We start from the raw sequence: 19,051 nt of genomic DNA, 5'->3' as shown, positions 1-19,051 counted from the left end.
GCCCTTAGTGGCTTAGCGCATGCTCCAAAACGCGTTGCTTTGCATGCTGGCCCCCCATACGTCATCATGGTGATGCCGACGTTGCACTCTGAGGAGCGCTCCAGATGCCATCTTTAGAGACTTCATGTGCCGGCCGGCAATCCTGCTACATCCACAGTCTTCTTTGGTGCGGACACGGCAAATACAGCAAGGCCACAGCTATACATTACACTTACCTGAGCCTTCCTTATTTTATACAATGTGAGTGGCTTTACATTGTTTCCGTAATACACATTGTTACATACTGCACTTAGAGGCACTTTTTTCCTTCTTACTCCCTATGGACTATATAGCATGCCTGCCCATTATGTTATATGGATTTCCCGTCCCACTCCTGGAACAAAATACATTCGGGCTGAGCGCTGCTCAGCCATTCACAGGAAGCTTTGCATTCTATGGATGAATACAAACCTTCCTCTGACAGGCTGAAGCGGAGATCCCTGACTTCATCCACCTGCCTTTCCAAAGGAAGCTTTGTATTTATTCATAGAATACAAAGTTTCCTATGAACAGGAAAATCCCATCCCACTGCCAGAACCCAGTGCTGTACACTCTAAGTGGCTTAGGCTACATACAGTTAAAGGCTAAGCATGGGCGGACTAACAACTCATGGGGTCCCCAGGCAATAGGGGATCATGGGGCCCCTGTGTCCTCACCCACACTCAAACCACACCCCAAAAAAGCCTATGAAAGGTATCAGGGGTATCTCATGGGGCCGCCTACTGACCCCGGGCCCTCAGGCAGTGCCCGAGTTCCCAAATGGTCAGTCCGCCCCTGAGGCTAAGTTCACCTTTGGAACATGTTACATATTTCACCTGTATTTAAGATGGAACATGTAACATGTTCCAACTCCTGCCTCTCCTCCCCCCCTCCATGTGACAGCAAGTGGGGGATCTTCTCCCTGTACCCACTGTCAACATTTAAAAACAGCACAGCTGTGTGGGGCTCTGCCGGTGAATGAATACAGAGTCCGGTGAATGAATGAACTACAAGTACCGTCAGCCATTGCGTTCGACGGCTTGTAATTCTCAATGAAATGGGAGGGCGCTGTTGAACGCTCTTGTAGTTCATTGATTCTTCCTGGAATTTAGTATGGGCAGACAGTGTATTGAGAGTCTACATTGCACCCACGATCTGCTGATTGTGGGTGCAATGCTTTGCAGGCTCCAATGTAAAATAAATAAATAAATAAATGCACATTTTTCTAACTGCAAAAAAATGTGCATTTATTATTTTTTAATAAAAGATCAATTAATCCTTTAATACAGATTGTAAGCTCTAATGAGCCGGGCCCTCTGTTTCCTCTTGTACCAAATTGTATTGTAACTGTAATGTCTGCCTTCATTTTGTACAGCGCTGTGCAAACTGTTGGCGATATATAAATCCTGTATAATAATAATAATACTGCAACTCCCTCCTCACTGGCCTGCCTCGCCGCTGGCTATCCCCGCTTCAGTCGATCCTGAATACAGCTGCCAGACTCATTCACCTTACCAACCGCTCCATCTCCACCACCCCCCTCTGCCAATCCCTCCACTGGCTTCCTATTGCGCAACGGATCAAATTCAAAATCCTAACACTGACGTACAAAGCCGTCCACCATACTGCCCCGAACTACATCACTGACCTAATATCCAAGTACCACCCAACACGCACACTCCGCTCCTCACAAGACCTCCTTCTCTCTAGTTCCCTGGTCTCCTCCTCCCATGCCCGCCTCCAGGACTTCTCCAGGCTGTCACCCATCCTCTGGAACTCCCTGCCCCAACCCATCAGATTATCACCTACTCTCCTCTCCTTTAGGCGCACCCTGAAAATCCATCTCTTCAGGGAAGCCTACCCCGCCCCCTGCTAACTTGCCGACCTCCTCCACTCTTCCTACTACTCCATCCCCCACAGCTATCTCCTCCTGTGCCACCATCCCCTCCCTCCTAGATTGTAAGCTCCAAAGAGCAGGGCCCTCAATCCCCTCATGTTTTGCATTGTATTGGTATTGTTCTGTCACATGTTCTGTCCCCCTTTGTAATGTACAGCGCTGAGCAAACTATCGGCGCTTTATAAATCCTGTATAATAATAATAATACAGCGCTCCCAGCAAACACACCTGTTAACACAGCATAGCGTTTGTTTGAGCCAGCTTGGTCCAAACAAACTATTTTATAGGAACATTAACCGTGGAGTTAGGCTTTAAATCAGCCTATTCCCCATACTACCCATCACTTACAAAAGCAAATGTATCCTGTGTGCCTATTGGGCAATATATTACATCTGCTTCCTCACATAAATTGTGTAAGAATATCCATAGAAGAAAATGTCCCAAACTTTACAAGACACCTCGAGTCCATCTCTACATGTGGCTGATATAAGACAATGCACAGATTTCGAGGTGGAGATGCAGATGTAAATGCTGGAAGCTCCTGATCAAATTCCTAATTTGGCGCACCAAATCTTGGAAGCTGGTTTACAGGATTACAATAGGAAAAAAATCTCTTTTATCCTGCATATTGGGCAATATAAACCATCTGCTTCCTTACATAAATTGTAAGTGTCAGAATGTGCAAATAGATCAAAATGTTCCAAGCTTTACAAGATATCCTTAATGCATCTCTATATGTGCTGACAACACACAGAATCTGAGGTGGAGATACTGATGTAAATGTTGGGAAATGCTAGACCTTGGCGTGCCAACTGCTTGAAAATGTTTTATAGGATTAAAGTAGGCAAAAGTCCCTTATGAGATACATAATTCTCTTCATACAAGGTTACGGAGCAGGTGAGGACAGATGATGGAAAATATAAAAAGACAAATTGCTCAATGAGAATATAGGTGGTGAGAAGTACTCTTCTGTTTGCCCATTTGGTTTGGGTCCCTGCAGTGGTGACCCCCTGGTTCTCTCTTTCCCCAGCTGAACCAAAGCGGTTTGATGTTCCCTTTAAACTTGCCCACCGGCATTTATACCCCCTTTCTAACCAGGTCAATTTTAAACTTTCAGCACTGTCACACTTTGAATGACAATTGCGCGGTCATGCAACATTGTACCCATATGAAATTTTTTACTTTTTTTTTCCACAAATAGAGCTTTCTTTTGGTGGTATTTACTCACCAATGGGTGTTTTATTTTTTGCGCTATAACAAAAAAAAGCACAAAATTTGAAAAAAAAAAGTTTTTCTTTGTTTCTGTTATAAAAGTTTGCAAACAGGTAATTTTTCTCCTTCACTGATGTGCGTTGATGAGGCAGCACTGATGTACACTGATAGGCAGCACTAATGAGCTGGCACTGCTGGGCACTGATTGACGGTACTGATGGGTGGCACTGCTGGGCTGCACTGATGGACACAGGTGGGTGGCACTGCTGGGCATAGGTGGGTGGCACTGCTGGGCACTTGTGGGCAGGACTTCTGGGCACTTGTGGGCGGCACTGGTGGGTGGCACTGCTGAGCAACGATCATCAGGGCACTGATGATCGGTGCTGATCCCTCCTCTGACAACTGCCGGTGCTCGGCAGTACTTTCCTCACACTGTGACAGCATGAGGAAAGTGCAGCCGATAACCGGCAATTGCATTTCCCGGTGATCAATGTGTCATTGGACACGGCTGATCACGTAGTAAAAGGCCGCTGTGACTGGCCTTTTACCACAACACATGATCAGCTGTGTCCGTAGGACATAGCGATCACGAAGATCGCCGGGTGAGCGCCAAGTGTGTTCTGGGAGGATGTCATATGACGCCTAGGTGCTTGTCGAAGAAATCTGCTGTATGCCCCCAACTGCCCATGTGAATGTTGTTCAATCAGAACCAGTCAGCACAGTGGCTAAATGATTAGCACTTTTTCCTGGCAGTGCTGGGGTTGTTGGTTCGAGTCCCAACCATTGCAAGACCTGCCTGGAGTTTGCATGTTCTCCCTGTGTTTGCGTGGGTTTCCTCCGGGTACTCCATTTTCCTCCCACACTCCAAAGACATGCTGGTAAGTTAATTGGCTCCTGTCTAAATCGGCCCTAGTATGTGTATGTATGAATGTGAGTTAGGGACTGTAGATTGTACGCCCCTTGAGGGTTAGGGACCTTAGATTGTACGCCCCTTGAGGGTTAGGGACTGATGTGAATGTACAATATATATGTAAAGCGCTGCGTAAATTGATGATGATGCTATATAAGTACCTGTAATAAATAAATAATAAAAATAACATAAAATCAGTCACCACTGATAATATACAAGAATCTTCATATTTAAATTCATGTTACTGTAAATGCACAGGCTGACTTACGAAATTTGATAAAAAAAGCTATTTGGAGGCCTACAGTTCCCCAACAGCCGTCATCTAGGGAGATTGGACCACGCTGTCTTTTTTGTGATGTGCTTTTGATTTTATTCTTTTGTGAGTATACTACTTTTTATTCAATAAATCTCATTTTTAGAAGGTAATGCCCTAGGCCCGCGCACCCTCTGTTTGTTTCTTTGCACATGACTTATGAAATCCACCCCTCTCCTTTAGCTTCACTTTCAGCCTGACATAAAGTGAGAACTAAACCACCCACGATAATGTTTATACAGGTGTCAGTGAAATTTGCTATTTACAAAATGAATGTCAAAGTTCCTAGGGGGGAAACTAAACGCTAGTTGGGTATATAGAAACTAACAGGTAAGTAAATTAGCATTTGCTGTTCCCTGGAAACACAATAGAGCCAGCTGCTGTCACAATCAATAATTCCCAGTCTTCAGGCATCAAATAACTCTGCTGTCACAGAAGGGACATTCTCTGTCGCTATCATCCTCATTTCCATTGCTGGGAAAGTCTATATTATCTATAGCATTCATTCTTTTATTCCACATGGGAGGCTGCAGGCCTGGAAACCCAGCAATTCAGAGGAACCAGACTCCCAAATTAGATCCTGATATGGAGAGGGAGGAAGCAGGGAAAGTCATATGGTGTGGTCACAGGGGAAGCGGTCATGTAATCTTTGCCAGAACTGCTTCAGTTATCGTCATCGTTCGAAAGAATAAATATTTGCAAAACTATTCACTTAAAGTGGAACTCCATTGTGACCATCTGACTATAAAATACTGGTGCTTAAATGGGGTATAACTGTATTTGTCTGACATGGGAAGTAGCAACCCCAAAGGGCTATGGGATTGATTTACTAAAGGCCAATAGACGGTGCACTCTGCAAGTGCAAGGGTTCCAGACAGGGGCGGACTGACCATTTGGAAACTTGGGCACTGCCCGATGGCCCGGGGTCAGTAGGGGGCCCCATGAGATGCTACTGGAACCTTTTTCATAGGCTTTTTGTGTTATCAGGTAAATTGTTCGGAAGACTACAGGACCCTGCCCAACTATGTTATGGAAAATGGAGTGGTATTCTTCACTGCATGGGGTGAATATTTGCTTTCTTTTTTACAAGTACACAATTTGTTTACAATTTTTAGGGACAGGTCCACTTTAACTGCTATTTTACATCTGCCTGGGATTCATTCGTTGCCAGAGCCCTTTTTGCGTTTTTTGCATGCATATTTAAAAAATTATTTTAGGCCTGAAGATTACATAAAACCCCCAAACATTTATTTATTTATTTTTTTTAAAGCAGACATCCTAGAGAGTTATTTCTGCAAAAGGTCTAGGAAATGCAAAATTTCAGTAAAAAACACACAGTAAATAATGTTAATTTTAGAGCAAACAAACGCAATAAATTACCCAAATTTTTGTTAATATATAAAAGATGAGGTTGCACCAAGTAAACAGATACCCATGATGTCAAACTTTAAATTTTGGTGTGCCCGTGAAGTGTTGACAGAATTAAGTATCCTCTATTTTCTATTGGCAAACCTTCAAAAGCCCCTTCTAGGCCTTTAAGCAGGGGTGGACTGACCATTTGGAAACTCGGGCATTGCCCAAGGGCCTGGGGTCAGTAGAGGGCCCCATGAGATCTCCCTGGTACCTTTTTCATAGGCTTTTTAGAGTTTGGGCAAGGACACAGGGGCCCCATGATCCCCTAATGCCCGGGGGCCCCATGAGTTGTCAGTCCGCCCCTGGTTCCAGAGCTTAGAAAAGGAGCAGAAGCTCTGCTGACTTCTATCATCCAATCATGTGCAAGCAAAAATTACGTTTTTTAAATCTTCCTTGAATGTCATTGGGTAATCTTTTACAAAGTGAAGCTTGACCTCATTTACTAAGCTTTGGAGTAACTGAACTTGCAAAGTGCACAGTCTATTTGCCTTTAGTAAATCAACCCCAGTGTGTAAAAAAAGGTGAAAAGTCAACAAAGTGATAAAAACACTGTTGCTACTTCAAAGCAGTCCATACATTAAGCAATTTTTTTCTTGCAACCATGGGCTGCATGAAAGAAAATTGTTTGAATCCACCATCAACAGTTCCTAAAGATGTGGGAATCCATGGAGCTTTTGTATTCTGACAGTGGGAGGTTTCCCCAGCCATCAGAATACAATGATCACTGGTGGTGGCTATAGCTACTGGCAGTGGTCAAACAAAGAAACCTGGCAAGCTGGTCGTACTGAAGTTAATTGATGAATCAACTTCAGTACAACCAGCCTGACCATAGATGAATCAAAATTCGGCTGGTTCCTGCTGAACCGGATGAATTTAAATCCATCTATGGCTGGCTTGAGTAAAAATCCTTCGTCCAACTGCTAACCCAGCTCCTAAAAGCAATAGATTATATAAAATTTATGGTGCTTTAACCCTTTCGATACCAACCTGAGGACTCCTGGGATGTATGAAATAATTTGCCTGGAAACAAGAAAGTCACTGAAGCAATGTAAATTAAAAAGTTTAAAACAAATAAATATGTTATACTTTCCTATCCATTTACTAATGCTAGCAACAAAAGAATTACAAATAATTAATATTGATTGAGAGAGTGAAGTTCCGCTTTAATTGTAATGGTTTACATACCCTTTAAGGGACTGCTGATCTCTTGGGTCCCAGCAGTCAATGGTTCCTCCCGCCAACCCCAATGTCACTACTGAGTTCTGTAATGACAAAGGGATCAGCGAAGTCCTCCCACCAGGAGATCGACACTCCTAGATGGAAGTGTTGTTTTTAAAGAAGGGATTTCTATTCAGTGCAGCTACGTTTAGTGGCGCGGGTGGCAGGAGTGGTAAGTATTTATTTACCTTACAGGAACATGTTTTATCTGGACTTTTAGTTTGGTGACAGGGTCACTTTAATTGAGCAATGTATTAATTTAAGCTGGTGCTCGATAATTGGCCCAATGGTGCTACCTTGGAGTGGTCAGCTCTGTATCAACTCTTTCCAGCACTGAGCAGAGTGATGGGGAAGTGAAAGGCAGGTGTTGCTGGGAATGGGTGTGCATTAACATTATTATTATTATTATACAGGATTTATATAGCGTCAACAGTTTGCTCAGCGCTTTACAATATAACGGGAGACAATACAGCAACAATACAGTTCAATAAAAGAAGGATATAAGTGCCCTGCTCCTTGGAGCTTACAATCTAAGAGGGAGGGGCTAGTGGTACAAAAGGTAATAACTCTGAGGGATGGACTGGTAGGAGGAATAGAAGATTCCATTATTAGCTGAGGGTAGGATAGGCTTCCCTGAAGAGAGGTTTTCAGAGATCGCCTAAAAGTGAGCAGAGTAGGTGATAGTCTGATAAATTGGGGTAGAGAGTTCCAGAGCATGGGGGAAGTTCTGGAGAAGTCCTGGAGACGAGCATGGGAGGAGGAAACAAGGGAGCTAGATAGTAGGAGGTCGTGCGAGGAGCAGAGAGGACGGTTTAGATGATATTTGGAGACAAGATTTGTGATGTAATTTGGGGCACAGTTAACATGAACTTGTTGCTTTGCCCAGCATGACCAAAGCACAGGTTCACTTTAGAGTCAAGCTGTAGGATGAAAAGTCCCTAGGCTGCCATTTGTGACCATCTTTTTAGAATGCTAATCACGTGGCTGACTCTAGTTTGAATACTTTCTGAGCCATGGACCCAAAACATTCAGCCAGTGAACTCCAGGACAGTGACTAAGGACTGTTTGTTCCAGGACAGTGACTAAGGAAGAACAAAAGCAAAAGGGCCATCGTGACCGTCAGGCAAATAGCATTTTAAGAAGAAGGGTCAGTAATATCCATCACGGCAAGACAGTATTTCTCCCGTGACAGATTTCCTTTAATCAAGTTATTGAAATGCAAGAGGCATGAAAGAAGACATTACTTAGAGGCAAAAACTTCCTGTTTTCGGGAAGAAAAGAAAATGTAATTATAAGTAAAGCATTCAGACCACAAACCCACAAAAGACTCTTGCCGTGAACATTAAAGGGCGGCTTCAAAGTGGAGCCTGTAAAGCGTACATTATGCGATGTTTAAGTCATCCAGCATTCATAATACAGGCTCTATGCCACGCACAATTACCAGGGAGCTCACAACATTGCTCCAAGGATGCTGTACTTGATGTTATCAGCCTGTGTGTTGACATGATGCCTAAGGAAACAAACACGGTGCAAAACATTTGGCTAGGAATGAATGCACCTTTGAATAATATGATGTAATAAAAGGAACCAGACTTGAACTAAAATATAACTTAAAGCTGATCCCAGGCATTGTATTATTTAAAATGGCTGTAAATCTCTAAAATGCAGGGCCAGGACAAGGGGTGGGCAGGAAGGGCAGCTGCCCTGGGTGCAGAGAAGCAAGAGGGCAAATAACAGATGCAGGGTGGTACACCTGTTTTACGGCATGTATTAACAGTGGGGAAGGGGGTGCAATTCTGGATCCTTGACCTAGGAGCTGTATGACCCTGTCCTGGTACTGCTAAAATGAAAAATGAACAAAGCATATCCCTCTATATTCTGTACTTATATCCAAAACATCCACAGTAGGGTTTGATTTACTAAAACTAGAGTGTGCAAAATCAGGTGCAGCTGTGCATGGTAGCTGTTCAGCTTCTAACATCAGCTTGTTCAAATAAGCTTTAAAAAAAACCCTTGGAAACTGACTGGCTTCCAGGCGGTGTGATGACATCACCCCTAAGTCTGTCTGGCGCGTTTCATCCTATAGGACGTCGTCACTGGGGCGCAGGACGCTTTGGAATTAATGTACCTTATGATTTTACCTGTTTGTAAGTTCAAGCCTTTTTTAAAATAAATTTTTAAATATTGCACCATGAGAGATCTGTCACAAGTTAGCCTGCAGTTTCTGGTTTGTGTATTCTTACCTCTTTGCTGCAGTGCTGTCCCTGATCCCTTTCACATGTGTGTTTGTGCTCACCTATGGGCGTCGTCTGCTGTTCTCTGGGTTTTATTTCCTTCCCTTCTATCACTTCCTGGCCCGCCTCCTTGTTTGCCTGTGTCAGGGCTCCGGGTATGACCAGAGGTGTGTGGACTGACACAGGGAAATGCAGGCTTCAGATATAGTATAAACAATATAATTTAAGACTAAACAATACATAAACACAGTGCAAGACTAAACATAAACACAGTGCAAACAAACCAAACCAAAACCACCAACAGATAACAAAAAAACAATACTAAGCGTAGTTGGGCAGGCCGGGTCGGTAGCAAATGGGCAGGCAAGGTACAAAGGAGCAGGCAGAGCGTAGTCAGACGGGCCAGGTCAGGAACAATCAGGCAGACAAGGTACAAAGGAGCAGACTGGAGAGTGGTCAGGAATAGCAGAGGTCAGGACAGGCGGAGTTCAATCAGAGTCAGGGATCAAGCAGGATCAGACAGGAAGCAGACAGGATGCAGGTACAGGGGCTCTTGGGAAACATACACCAAGGCCCAGATCACAGGCCTGGTCATTCCTTATATGCACCTTCTGCAATCAGCCTCAGGTGTTTTGGCTGACTGCAGGAGTGAGCCTCTGGTTGCTGAGAGCACCCGCTGGCCAGTCCTGGTACTGCAACCCACAAGGCAGGTGTGTCCCACCACTATTGGCAAGTCCATTCCTGACAGCCTGCCTATACAGTATAAGACATGCTCAGTCTAGGCCACTTTGCCTGAGCAACTTGCTAGTTGTCCTGTGTGTTGCTATCTCCTGTATCCTGCATTGACTACTCATGTACTGACCCCGTCTTTGTTCTCTGACCGTGCTTGTTTTCCACCTGTCCTGACCTTGGCTAGTCTATTGGATTTTTCTTCTCCCATAGTAATCTGCTACCACGAGCGGTCTCCTCATCCTCAGCTGGGTGTACCTGGGGGCCACGACCTGGTCCCAGCTTGCTGAAAGTCCATCCCCACCATCTGGGGCTTAGACTCCGAGCCCTGGGGAACCCCAAGTTGACTATCTATAAGGGCTCACTACCACGGGTGCTGACACAATCCCCTTCCTTTTCATATACGGGTATGCTGTTCGTTCTGCCCCTGAGCTGCAATGCAAGCCTGACGGGGCTGTTGTGAGTGCGGGCATATTATTTATATCAAGGGTTGACTGCTATCGGAATCCGAGTGTTGAGCCATCCATCTCCGACTGGGATTCCCCCATGTTAGACCTTGCTCGTGTGGTCTTGACTTCTGGTAAGAGGCTTTTTCCGCACTGGGTGACACGCACAACGGTGTGGATTGGAAGCACAGGATTATTCTGTTTATTTAAAACACAGACTGAGCACGATTGTTTATATATAGGTTCGGTGGATGGACTCTTCATGATTGAGTTATATGGACTTTTCTACTACATCAAATTTTTGCTGGATTTATGTATTCTGATGTATTATGTTATTTAACAATTTAATAGTTTGGGTTATGCACTTTATTGAATTGTATAATTGATGTACTTAACAGCACAACACAGTTAGTTTTATTAATTATTATTATTATACGGGGGGTTGATTTACTAAAGGTAAATGGGCTATGCACTGAAAGTGCAGTTACTCTAGATCTAAGGGGAACATGCAAAGAAAATTTAAAAAAAAACTGCATTTTTACTTGCACATGATTGGATGAAAGAAATCAGCAGAGCTTTTCCTCATTTCAGAGCTTCCTCTCTGATCTAAAGCAATTGCATTTGCAGTGCACAGTATATATACCTTTAGTAAATCAAACCCAGGATTTATATAGCGCCAACAGTTTCTGCAGCACTTTACAATATAAAAGGAGACAGTACAGTTACAATACAAAGAAAAAGAAGAGGTTCAAGAGGGCCCTGCTCATAAGAGCTTACAATCCTATAGGATGTGGCAAGTGTTACAAAAGGTTATGACTGTGGGGGTTGAGCTCATGGAAGTGATAAATGTATAATTTGAGGCATGATAGGCTTCCCTGAAGAGAAACATTTTCAGGAATCGGTGATCAGGAGTAGGGGATAGCCAGACAGATTGAGGTAGAGAGTTTCAGAGGATGAGAGAGGCTCTGGCGAAGTCCTGGAGTCAAGCATGGGAGGAGTAAACAAGGGAGCTTGAGAGCAGGAGATTGACAGAGCGGAGAGGATGGTTTAGGCAATATTTGGAGAAAAGATTGGTGATGTAGCACACGGCAGAGTTGTGAATGGCTCTGTATGTTGTTGTTAGCATTTTGAATTTAATTTGCTGGCCAATCAGAAGCCAGTGGAGGGATTGGCAAAGAGGGGAAGCAGACAATGAGTTAATCAGTTCATGTCTTGACAAACAGCATGTTGACTGTAGAAGAAAGCACAGTGATAGAAAGATGAGGTCACCACCTTGCTGCTTTTCCTTCACTGTCCACTACAGGCTTAGGAAAGTCCATAAAGGCCTGGGCTCAGAGGAAGTGGGTTGAATGAGGATGACTGCTATTCAACCTAGAAGACTGCCTAAAAAGAAGTACTGCAGGGGACAAATTTGGATTAAAGGGGAGCATTTTATTTCATCTTTTAATGGGCTTCTCATTTTTATATTTGCCAGTTTTACTTTATAGCAGAAATTGAGGCTAAACAAAACATTGTCTAAATACAAGAGTCATGTGTTTTCATGGTTGAATCTTGGTGTGCTTTTTGTATTTCTTCCAAATGTGTGCAATAAGCCAGAATGAAACAACTGCAGTCTGCCTCTGTGCAAGAGGTTCCTGTATTAATGATAAGTCACTGCTGACCTCTCACATTGCGCAGGGCTGCTGGTCTTGTATCCGCCCCGCTCTTGTAGCTTTCTGGAGAGGGTGGGGCCTGCTGGGTCCCTTCCACAGTTCTACTCTTTGTACAGCATAGTCACTGCTTTTAAAAAGTTTTCAAAGGCATTTGGTGTAAATCTGATATCGTATCCTTTTTGTAGCTATTGAAAAAATCTCATCTAGTAACAGATGCAAGCAAATGGGGTTGGGAAGCTCAAACCCAAACTGAGGTCATCACAGAGGACAAGGAGGCACACTTTACGCCTGGAGGAAAAGAAATTTAATCTCCAAACACGGAAAGGTTTCTTCACAGTAAGAGCTGTAAAAATGTGGAATAGACTCCCTCAAGAGTTGGATCTGGCCAGCTCAGTGGATTGCTTTAAAAAAGTCCTGGATTCTTTCTTGGATACACAGAATATAACTGGATATAACATTTATAGGGAAAGTTGATCCAGGGAATATCCGATTGCCTCTCGGGGGATCAGGAAGGAATTTGTTTTCCTGCAGGAGCAAATTGGATTATGCTTTGCTGGGGTTTTTTTTGTCTTCCTCTGGATCAACTGTGGGTATAGCATTATAACTTTTTTTTTTTAATGGTTGAGCTGGATGGACTTTTGTCTTTTTTCAGCCAGACTATGTAACTATGTAACATACAAGGGGATTGGAGTGCTAGTTGAAGAAAGGAGCACTCGGTAGCCAGGAAATGACAACGGTGCTACAGCATAATCTTACATTAATCACCAAGGAGGCACCAGGATCAACAAAAAAACTGACTTAGGACATTTTATCTTGAGCTGAAGAGTGTATAATGGTGTTGTATATATTTTATTTATGTTTGTAATCATTTTTTTAGGTCAGGTAGGTATACAATATTGCACATTTAAAATATTTTAATATCCATTCATCTTTTGTATTCTCGCATTTAGCCAACAGGTAGAGCTTTAGCCTCCTTTTCAAGTTTTCCATAGATGCATTAGCTCCTTTGCTGTTTACAGAGCTTAGTAGCTCAAGCTTTCCACACAAAGGCTTTGTTTATTTAACATTTTTTCTCATATTAGGAAACATTCTGATATACTGAATCTTTGTTACAATTGGGGTCAAACATGGGAAACTAGAGAAGAGAGAGGAAGCAGAGGCCAATATGATGAGACCACATTAGTTGTCTCTTCCTTTTTTACTTACTTCTGGACCACAAAGAGAAACCGCTTGTGGGCAGGCATATCTACAGTAATGTGCAGAACGTGCCAACATGATTTTCCATTTTTCAGAAAATAAAGAAGTGTGTAAAGCTAGTGTAGATACAAAGAGTATTTAAATAACTTCTTTGGGAAACTTGATTACTCTTAAAAGATAACTAAACTGAAGAAAAAAATGTAATATATTGCAGATTACCAGTCCTTAGATGCAGTGACTGCATTTGTTTTCTTTTTCTTTCAGTTTTTTTTTCTCCTTTATTTTCACCTGCTGATCCTGCCAGTAACACATCCTAGGGCAGGGATGTCACACTGGTGGCCCATCATGCCTCTGCCTTTGGGAGTCATGCTTGTAACTGTCAATCTTGCAATGTCTCATGGGACTTGTAGTTTGGCAACAGCTGGAGGGCCGCCAGTTTGACACCAGTTTCGTAGGATGACAAGGCTCACTCGCTGTACTGTATCTCCTGGAGGAGCAGTGGTGTCACCCCATCCACTGATCTGACTTACAAATACATCTGTCTTTCTTTATTTTCATTTCATGGGGGCAGGGGGACTTGTAGTGTAAAAAACAATAGCTTGCCTTAGGCAAAAGGTAAGATTGTTTATAATGCTTCCAGTTCAGCTCACAGGAAGTGACAAGAACACTGCAATTCTGGCATGCTCAACAGGTATTTTCTGTACTTGCTGAAAAAGGAAAACTAACACATCCACCACATCTGAGGACCGATTAGCTTTAAAATATTATTGTAGCATGCTCTAGTGTGCTAGTAGAATAGTGTAGTGTACTGTAGGTAAAAGCATTGTGTACAACTCATGGTAATTGTGTGAGTCTGTGATTGAGGTTGGGTTATTGCAGGTCAGCTGGATGACTCAACAGGTTGTGCCTCTATCACCTCCTCCTGACTCTGGAGGACCATAGAACTTGGCTTGGGAGACCCTAGTAGAGTGGTGGACTGGCCCATAAATATGGGAGAGTCAGGCTGACATGGAGTCAGGTGGAAGATGGAGTGCTGAGGAGACTGTCGGTGCCTGGTAGGAATCCCCTAGGTCCGGGGGGGAGGGGTGGGGGGATCTGGGGGCAGCCTCCAGGCTGGGCTCAGGCTGGCTCAGGAGGATACATTCAGCAGTGAGGCGTGAATGGGATGAAGACCTGGAGCAGCACAGAGCAAGGAGCACAGTGTGAGGTCAGCAGCACACTCTGGGATCTACAAGGGGAAAGACTGCCACATGTAACAAGCTTTCTAAGTACAGCACTGGGCTCAATCCTTTATGCTTGTCCCAGGAGGACTGGTAGTGTCTGCAGGCTGTGGAGCTGGGAGCAGCTCTAGAGGGGGAGAGAGGAGAAGTCTTTGCATGTAGCTACGAGAAGTTGAGTTGATTTTTGAGGGGCTGCTAGTTCCTCGCCCATGAAGGACTGCTGCTACTGATGCAACGACTGGAGGCTTTCAGGAAAAGAACAGTCCAGGATCAGCCTTTGTACATAGGAAGGAAGAGTCCCCTTCCATTGATTCAAGCCAACTTGGCCATCCCATAATACCTATTTCCCTATCCAAGTTGAATTCCCCTAACAAAATAACAAAACTAAGCCCTTGGACTGTTCACTGTCTTTGGATGCCAGTCTTTGTGAAAAAAAACCTGTTGCCTGTCTGTGTGGAGGGAAGATTAGGGATACCCATTACTCAGAGGTCCTCATGAGGGTAGCGCTGCATTATATTTATGTTCTTCAGTTTAAATATCTTTTAAGAGACATTATTTTACCAAAAGAAAAAAGTTTACAACTCTCAGAAAGATACTTACTATGTACTACAAAGGAGCTCTTGAACACTCACATTCTTCACTCATCTATATGCTGAAGAACACCTCTTCTAGGTGAAAAAAGATTAATATTGGAATGCTAAACATAACCTATTGCATGCATTAAAGTGAATCTAAAGTAAAAAACACACACTAGATCCACTGGTACCTCAAAAAGCCGACCTTCCCAAAACATTTCTTCTCAGGGCTCATTATCTGTTCTTTCTGTTAGCTGTGGTGAAGGACCAGATTTGTGTAAGGTGGAGCATGTAATTAGCTCTTCAGAAGGAGCCAATCATAACCTACACCATACAGGGATCCAGCCCTCCGTTGCTGTTGGCATAAGAGGATGTGAGGGCATGACTTGGGACCCCACTTTAGGAAGTATAGGTTTGGGGCAATTCAGGGGCCATTCTTGTAATGATAGCCTCAAGGGGGAAATCAGAAGACTATTTTTGGCTTTACTTCTTACTTTAAATAAATATACACAAAACTATTTTAGGCAAAAAGATCCCACACTCACAGGGCAGATGTTTTCTCTCCAGTGTAAATTCCCACACTTGCGAAACCTCTGAGGTCTTTTCCGGCAAAGATAAAATCATCGGATTCTGTAATTAATTCAAACATTTACTATTATTACTACTTACAGTTATTCAAGTTTTGATTAAGCTGTAAATACAGATTACAAATGTACAAAATTAATAACCATACACCAGAATGTTTACAGTGGGTCATTTCCTTGGAGTGGCTGGAAATATTACAGTCATATGTGACTTTTCATCTTAATATAATCTGTATATTATAACAGAGATTGCAATCAATAACTGGAACTCAAAATTTGATAAGCGCACATAGACATAACACTAGAGAAGGATCAGGAGAAAAAATATGGAGTAAGGATACAGGAGATAACATTTTTATTTGAGGCCATGTATGGTAAACTATAACCTGAGTAGCTACAAGTTGGTCATGAAAACATGCACATGTACCTATGGGTAGTTTGTACAATACAGGAGTATGTACTGTACACTGGCCAAAAAATTGTTGACACCTGACAGTCACAAATGAACTTGGGCTGTCAAGACTGGGATCTGAACCCAAATCCTCTGCTGCATTCGGCAGTAGCTCTTCTTGCTGAGCAACCAGAGATGCTGGACAGAATCCCGTCTGATTCCTTGGATAATCTTGCCTTGTCCCTTGTTTCTGGTGAACCTTGAACCTTTTGTTCCTCCCATGAACTTCCTATTTAAGCCATGTCTTTGCACTTTCTGTTTGCCAGATTATTTTTCTCTCTCCAGCAGACATCTTTTTCCTTTGCGTACTTGCAGCTGTCCTTATTTCCACTACCACTCGCTACTGACCTTTGGCATCCGCTTGCTCCCAACCTGCAACCATTCATTATCAACCTTGGGATTGTGCCTCAACTATGGCTACGTAGATTGCAACCACTTGTTACCGACCTTTGGCTTGTTTACTGACTATGCTTTTGCTTGGTCCCTACCTGCTCTATATGTTACTGGACCTTAGCTTGCTCACCTCCTTTTGGGCGATCTTGAGGACCAAAACCTGGCACTAACACTCAGCAAAACCTATCTCCGCCATCAGGAGCTCTGATGAATACTGGTTAGAACTTAGACCAAGCACTTCGGGTGGGCCTGTCTCATCTGCCAATGTGACCTGCTTGTGTACTTATCCATCTGATCAGTGTAAGCCTTTCTGCTGCTATCGCTACTGGTCTCTGAGCCTCACCCATGACTGTGACATGAGCATTCCTTTTCAAAACCATTGACATTAATATAGGAGTGACCCCTCCCCCTCAGCTTTGCTGTTATAATGGTCTCCTCTCTTTTGGAAAAGCTGTTCACAAGATTTTGGAGTGAGTTTGCTCAGTCAGCCCGAAAAGTATTTGTCATGGTCAGGAACTGATGTTGGATGAAGAGGCCTGTTCAATGAGGTCAGTGCCCTGTGCAGGCCACTCAAGTTCCTGCTGAAAACAGAAAATGGCCTTCCCAAAATGTTGCCACAAGTTTGGAAGAGCACAATTTTTCTATTTCAATGGTTTTTATTAATTTTTTAAACAATATAAAGCAGAGGCAATAAAACATGCCCACACAGGGGCTATCAATTGCACAGATAAAAAAAAAAGCAAAATAAAAAAAAAAGAGGAAAAACAGTGCTCTAACGCCAACAGGGCAAAAGGTACGCCCGCGCAGGGGCTATCAATGGCACATAAGTTGCAAAACATTAATGTAACTGATTATAACAACTAAATGCAGCTGTCCAGTCACACCAAAAACAGAGAGAGAGAGAAAAAGGAAGAAAGAGGAAAGAAAAAAAAAAGGGGGGGGGCAAAGAGCAGGGGTCCAAGAGCACCAATACCGAACGCCATTACATCCCCAGACTAGCCAAGGGGAGTGAGGGAAAGGCATATTGCAACCACGGCTCCCATATTTTCAAAAATTTATGTTGGGAGTCGTTGCAGATACTCGACATCTGTTCGTTAAGCATCATAGTGGTCATACGATCCCGCACCCCCTGAAGAGGGACAAACGGACTCTTCCAGGCCTGAGCAATTGTTCTAGTGGCCGATAAAAACAGATAGGAAGCCAATGAAGCAAAGCATACCGAGCATCCCGGCGTAAGGAGAGATGGAACAAGGTGAAAAGGAGGCCAAACACACGAGACCAAAAACGAAACAGTCTCGGGCATGACCACCAGATATGCAATACATCTCCACGATGGCCACAACCCCGAAAACATTGATCACTACAGGCAGAGTTAGCCCGGGCCAACCGAGGCGGAACCCAGTACCAACAAAACAATACCTTATAGGCTGCCTCCAGCGTGGTCGTATTAAATGAGCATTTAGCTATGAGTGACCAGGCCTTCTTCCACAGCCACTCCCAGGTTGCGCTCCCACTGAACAACATATGAAAGAGAAGTATGCGACGAGCGTCTGTTCAGAGCTGCATAAAGAAGGGATATAAGGCCCGGAGCGCCCGGACGCTGTTGGCAAAGCTGTTCAAAGGCAGATTTCTGGTAGAGCACAATTTTTAAACTGTCTTTGTATGCTGTAGAATAAACAGTAAACTTCAATGGCTCCACCCTATTGTATAATAGGGTGGAGGGGTATTCATGCATTTTGGCTATATAGTGTAGATGCAGTCAGGTGTTTACAACCTTTTGGGTTGATTTACCAAAGGCATATAGACTGCACTTTGCAAGTGCAGTTGCTCCAGAGCTAAGTATATGAGATAAAATTTCACTTTGAAAAGATTACCCAATCACAAGCAAGGAAAAAAAAAACAAAAAAAAAACAGCATTTTGCTTGCAAATGATTGGATGATGGAACTCAGCAGAGCTTCATTTATCATGCTCTGGAGCCACTGTACTTTCGAAGTGCACAGTCTAATTGCCTTTAGTAAATCAACCCCAATGTGTAACTGTAGTTACACATAAATGGTTTATTCTCTTAGATTTTAATAGCAATGTTCACATGAAATTAAAAAGTTTCAGCATACTGTAGCCTGAAGATTTGACCCTATTTCTAATTCCCTGGGTTTTCCCATCATAAAAATGTTTAGCTGCAGTATTGTTATTGCTGTTTTTCCATGTAAATGGTGTTCTAGGATAGCTGTATTTCCAGAAGTGGCCTGAACTTATCTTGGAAACATGAATAATGGAGGAGCAAGGGTACTAATTTTAGGTTTAACTGTAGTACCCTTTATGCGATTGTATGTGCTTGCTCAAAAAAAGGGCGGTGATCACTTATAATTTAAAATGGTGAACTCCTTTAATGCCACAGTCACATAAACGGCCTTATAACACTTTCTGTGTTGTGTAGCAACAAAAGGGCACAACCACCTATATTTCTGCATCCAGGAAATAAAAATGTAAATTGCAAATCCGTGCGGGCCGTGTTTTGCACGGGCATGAGAGCCCATTCATTTGAACGGACTCCCGTACCCCTGACACGCAGGGAAGAAGTCCCTGCA

At 43.3% G+C, this 19,051-nt stretch overlaps 1 protein-coding gene across 1 annotated transcript in view; it reads right to left on the bottom strand.

The window, feature by feature from the left end:
* TXNDC16 (thioredoxin domain containing 16) overlaps positions 1-19,051 on the bottom strand; it is a 155,830-nt gene that overhangs the window by 22,673 nt on the left and 114,106 nt on the right. The window contains exon 17 of the mRNA XM_089661364.1: positions 15,580-15,664. Within this exon, the coding sequence (XP_089517490.1) occupies positions 15,580-15,664 (85 nt within the window). The remainder of the gene's footprint in view (positions 1-15,579; positions 15,665-19,051) is intronic.

The sequence above is a fragment of the Staurois parvus genome, unplaced genomic scaffold (genome assembly GCF_062004578.1).
Source record: "Staurois parvus isolate SC_StPar_1 unplaced genomic scaffold, SC_StPar_1.0 ptg001329l, whole genome shotgun sequence".
Taxonomy (NCBI): Eukaryota; Metazoa; Chordata; class Amphibia; order Anura; family Ranidae; genus Staurois; species Staurois parvus.
This window is presented reverse-complemented; position numbering and strand designations above follow the sequence as displayed.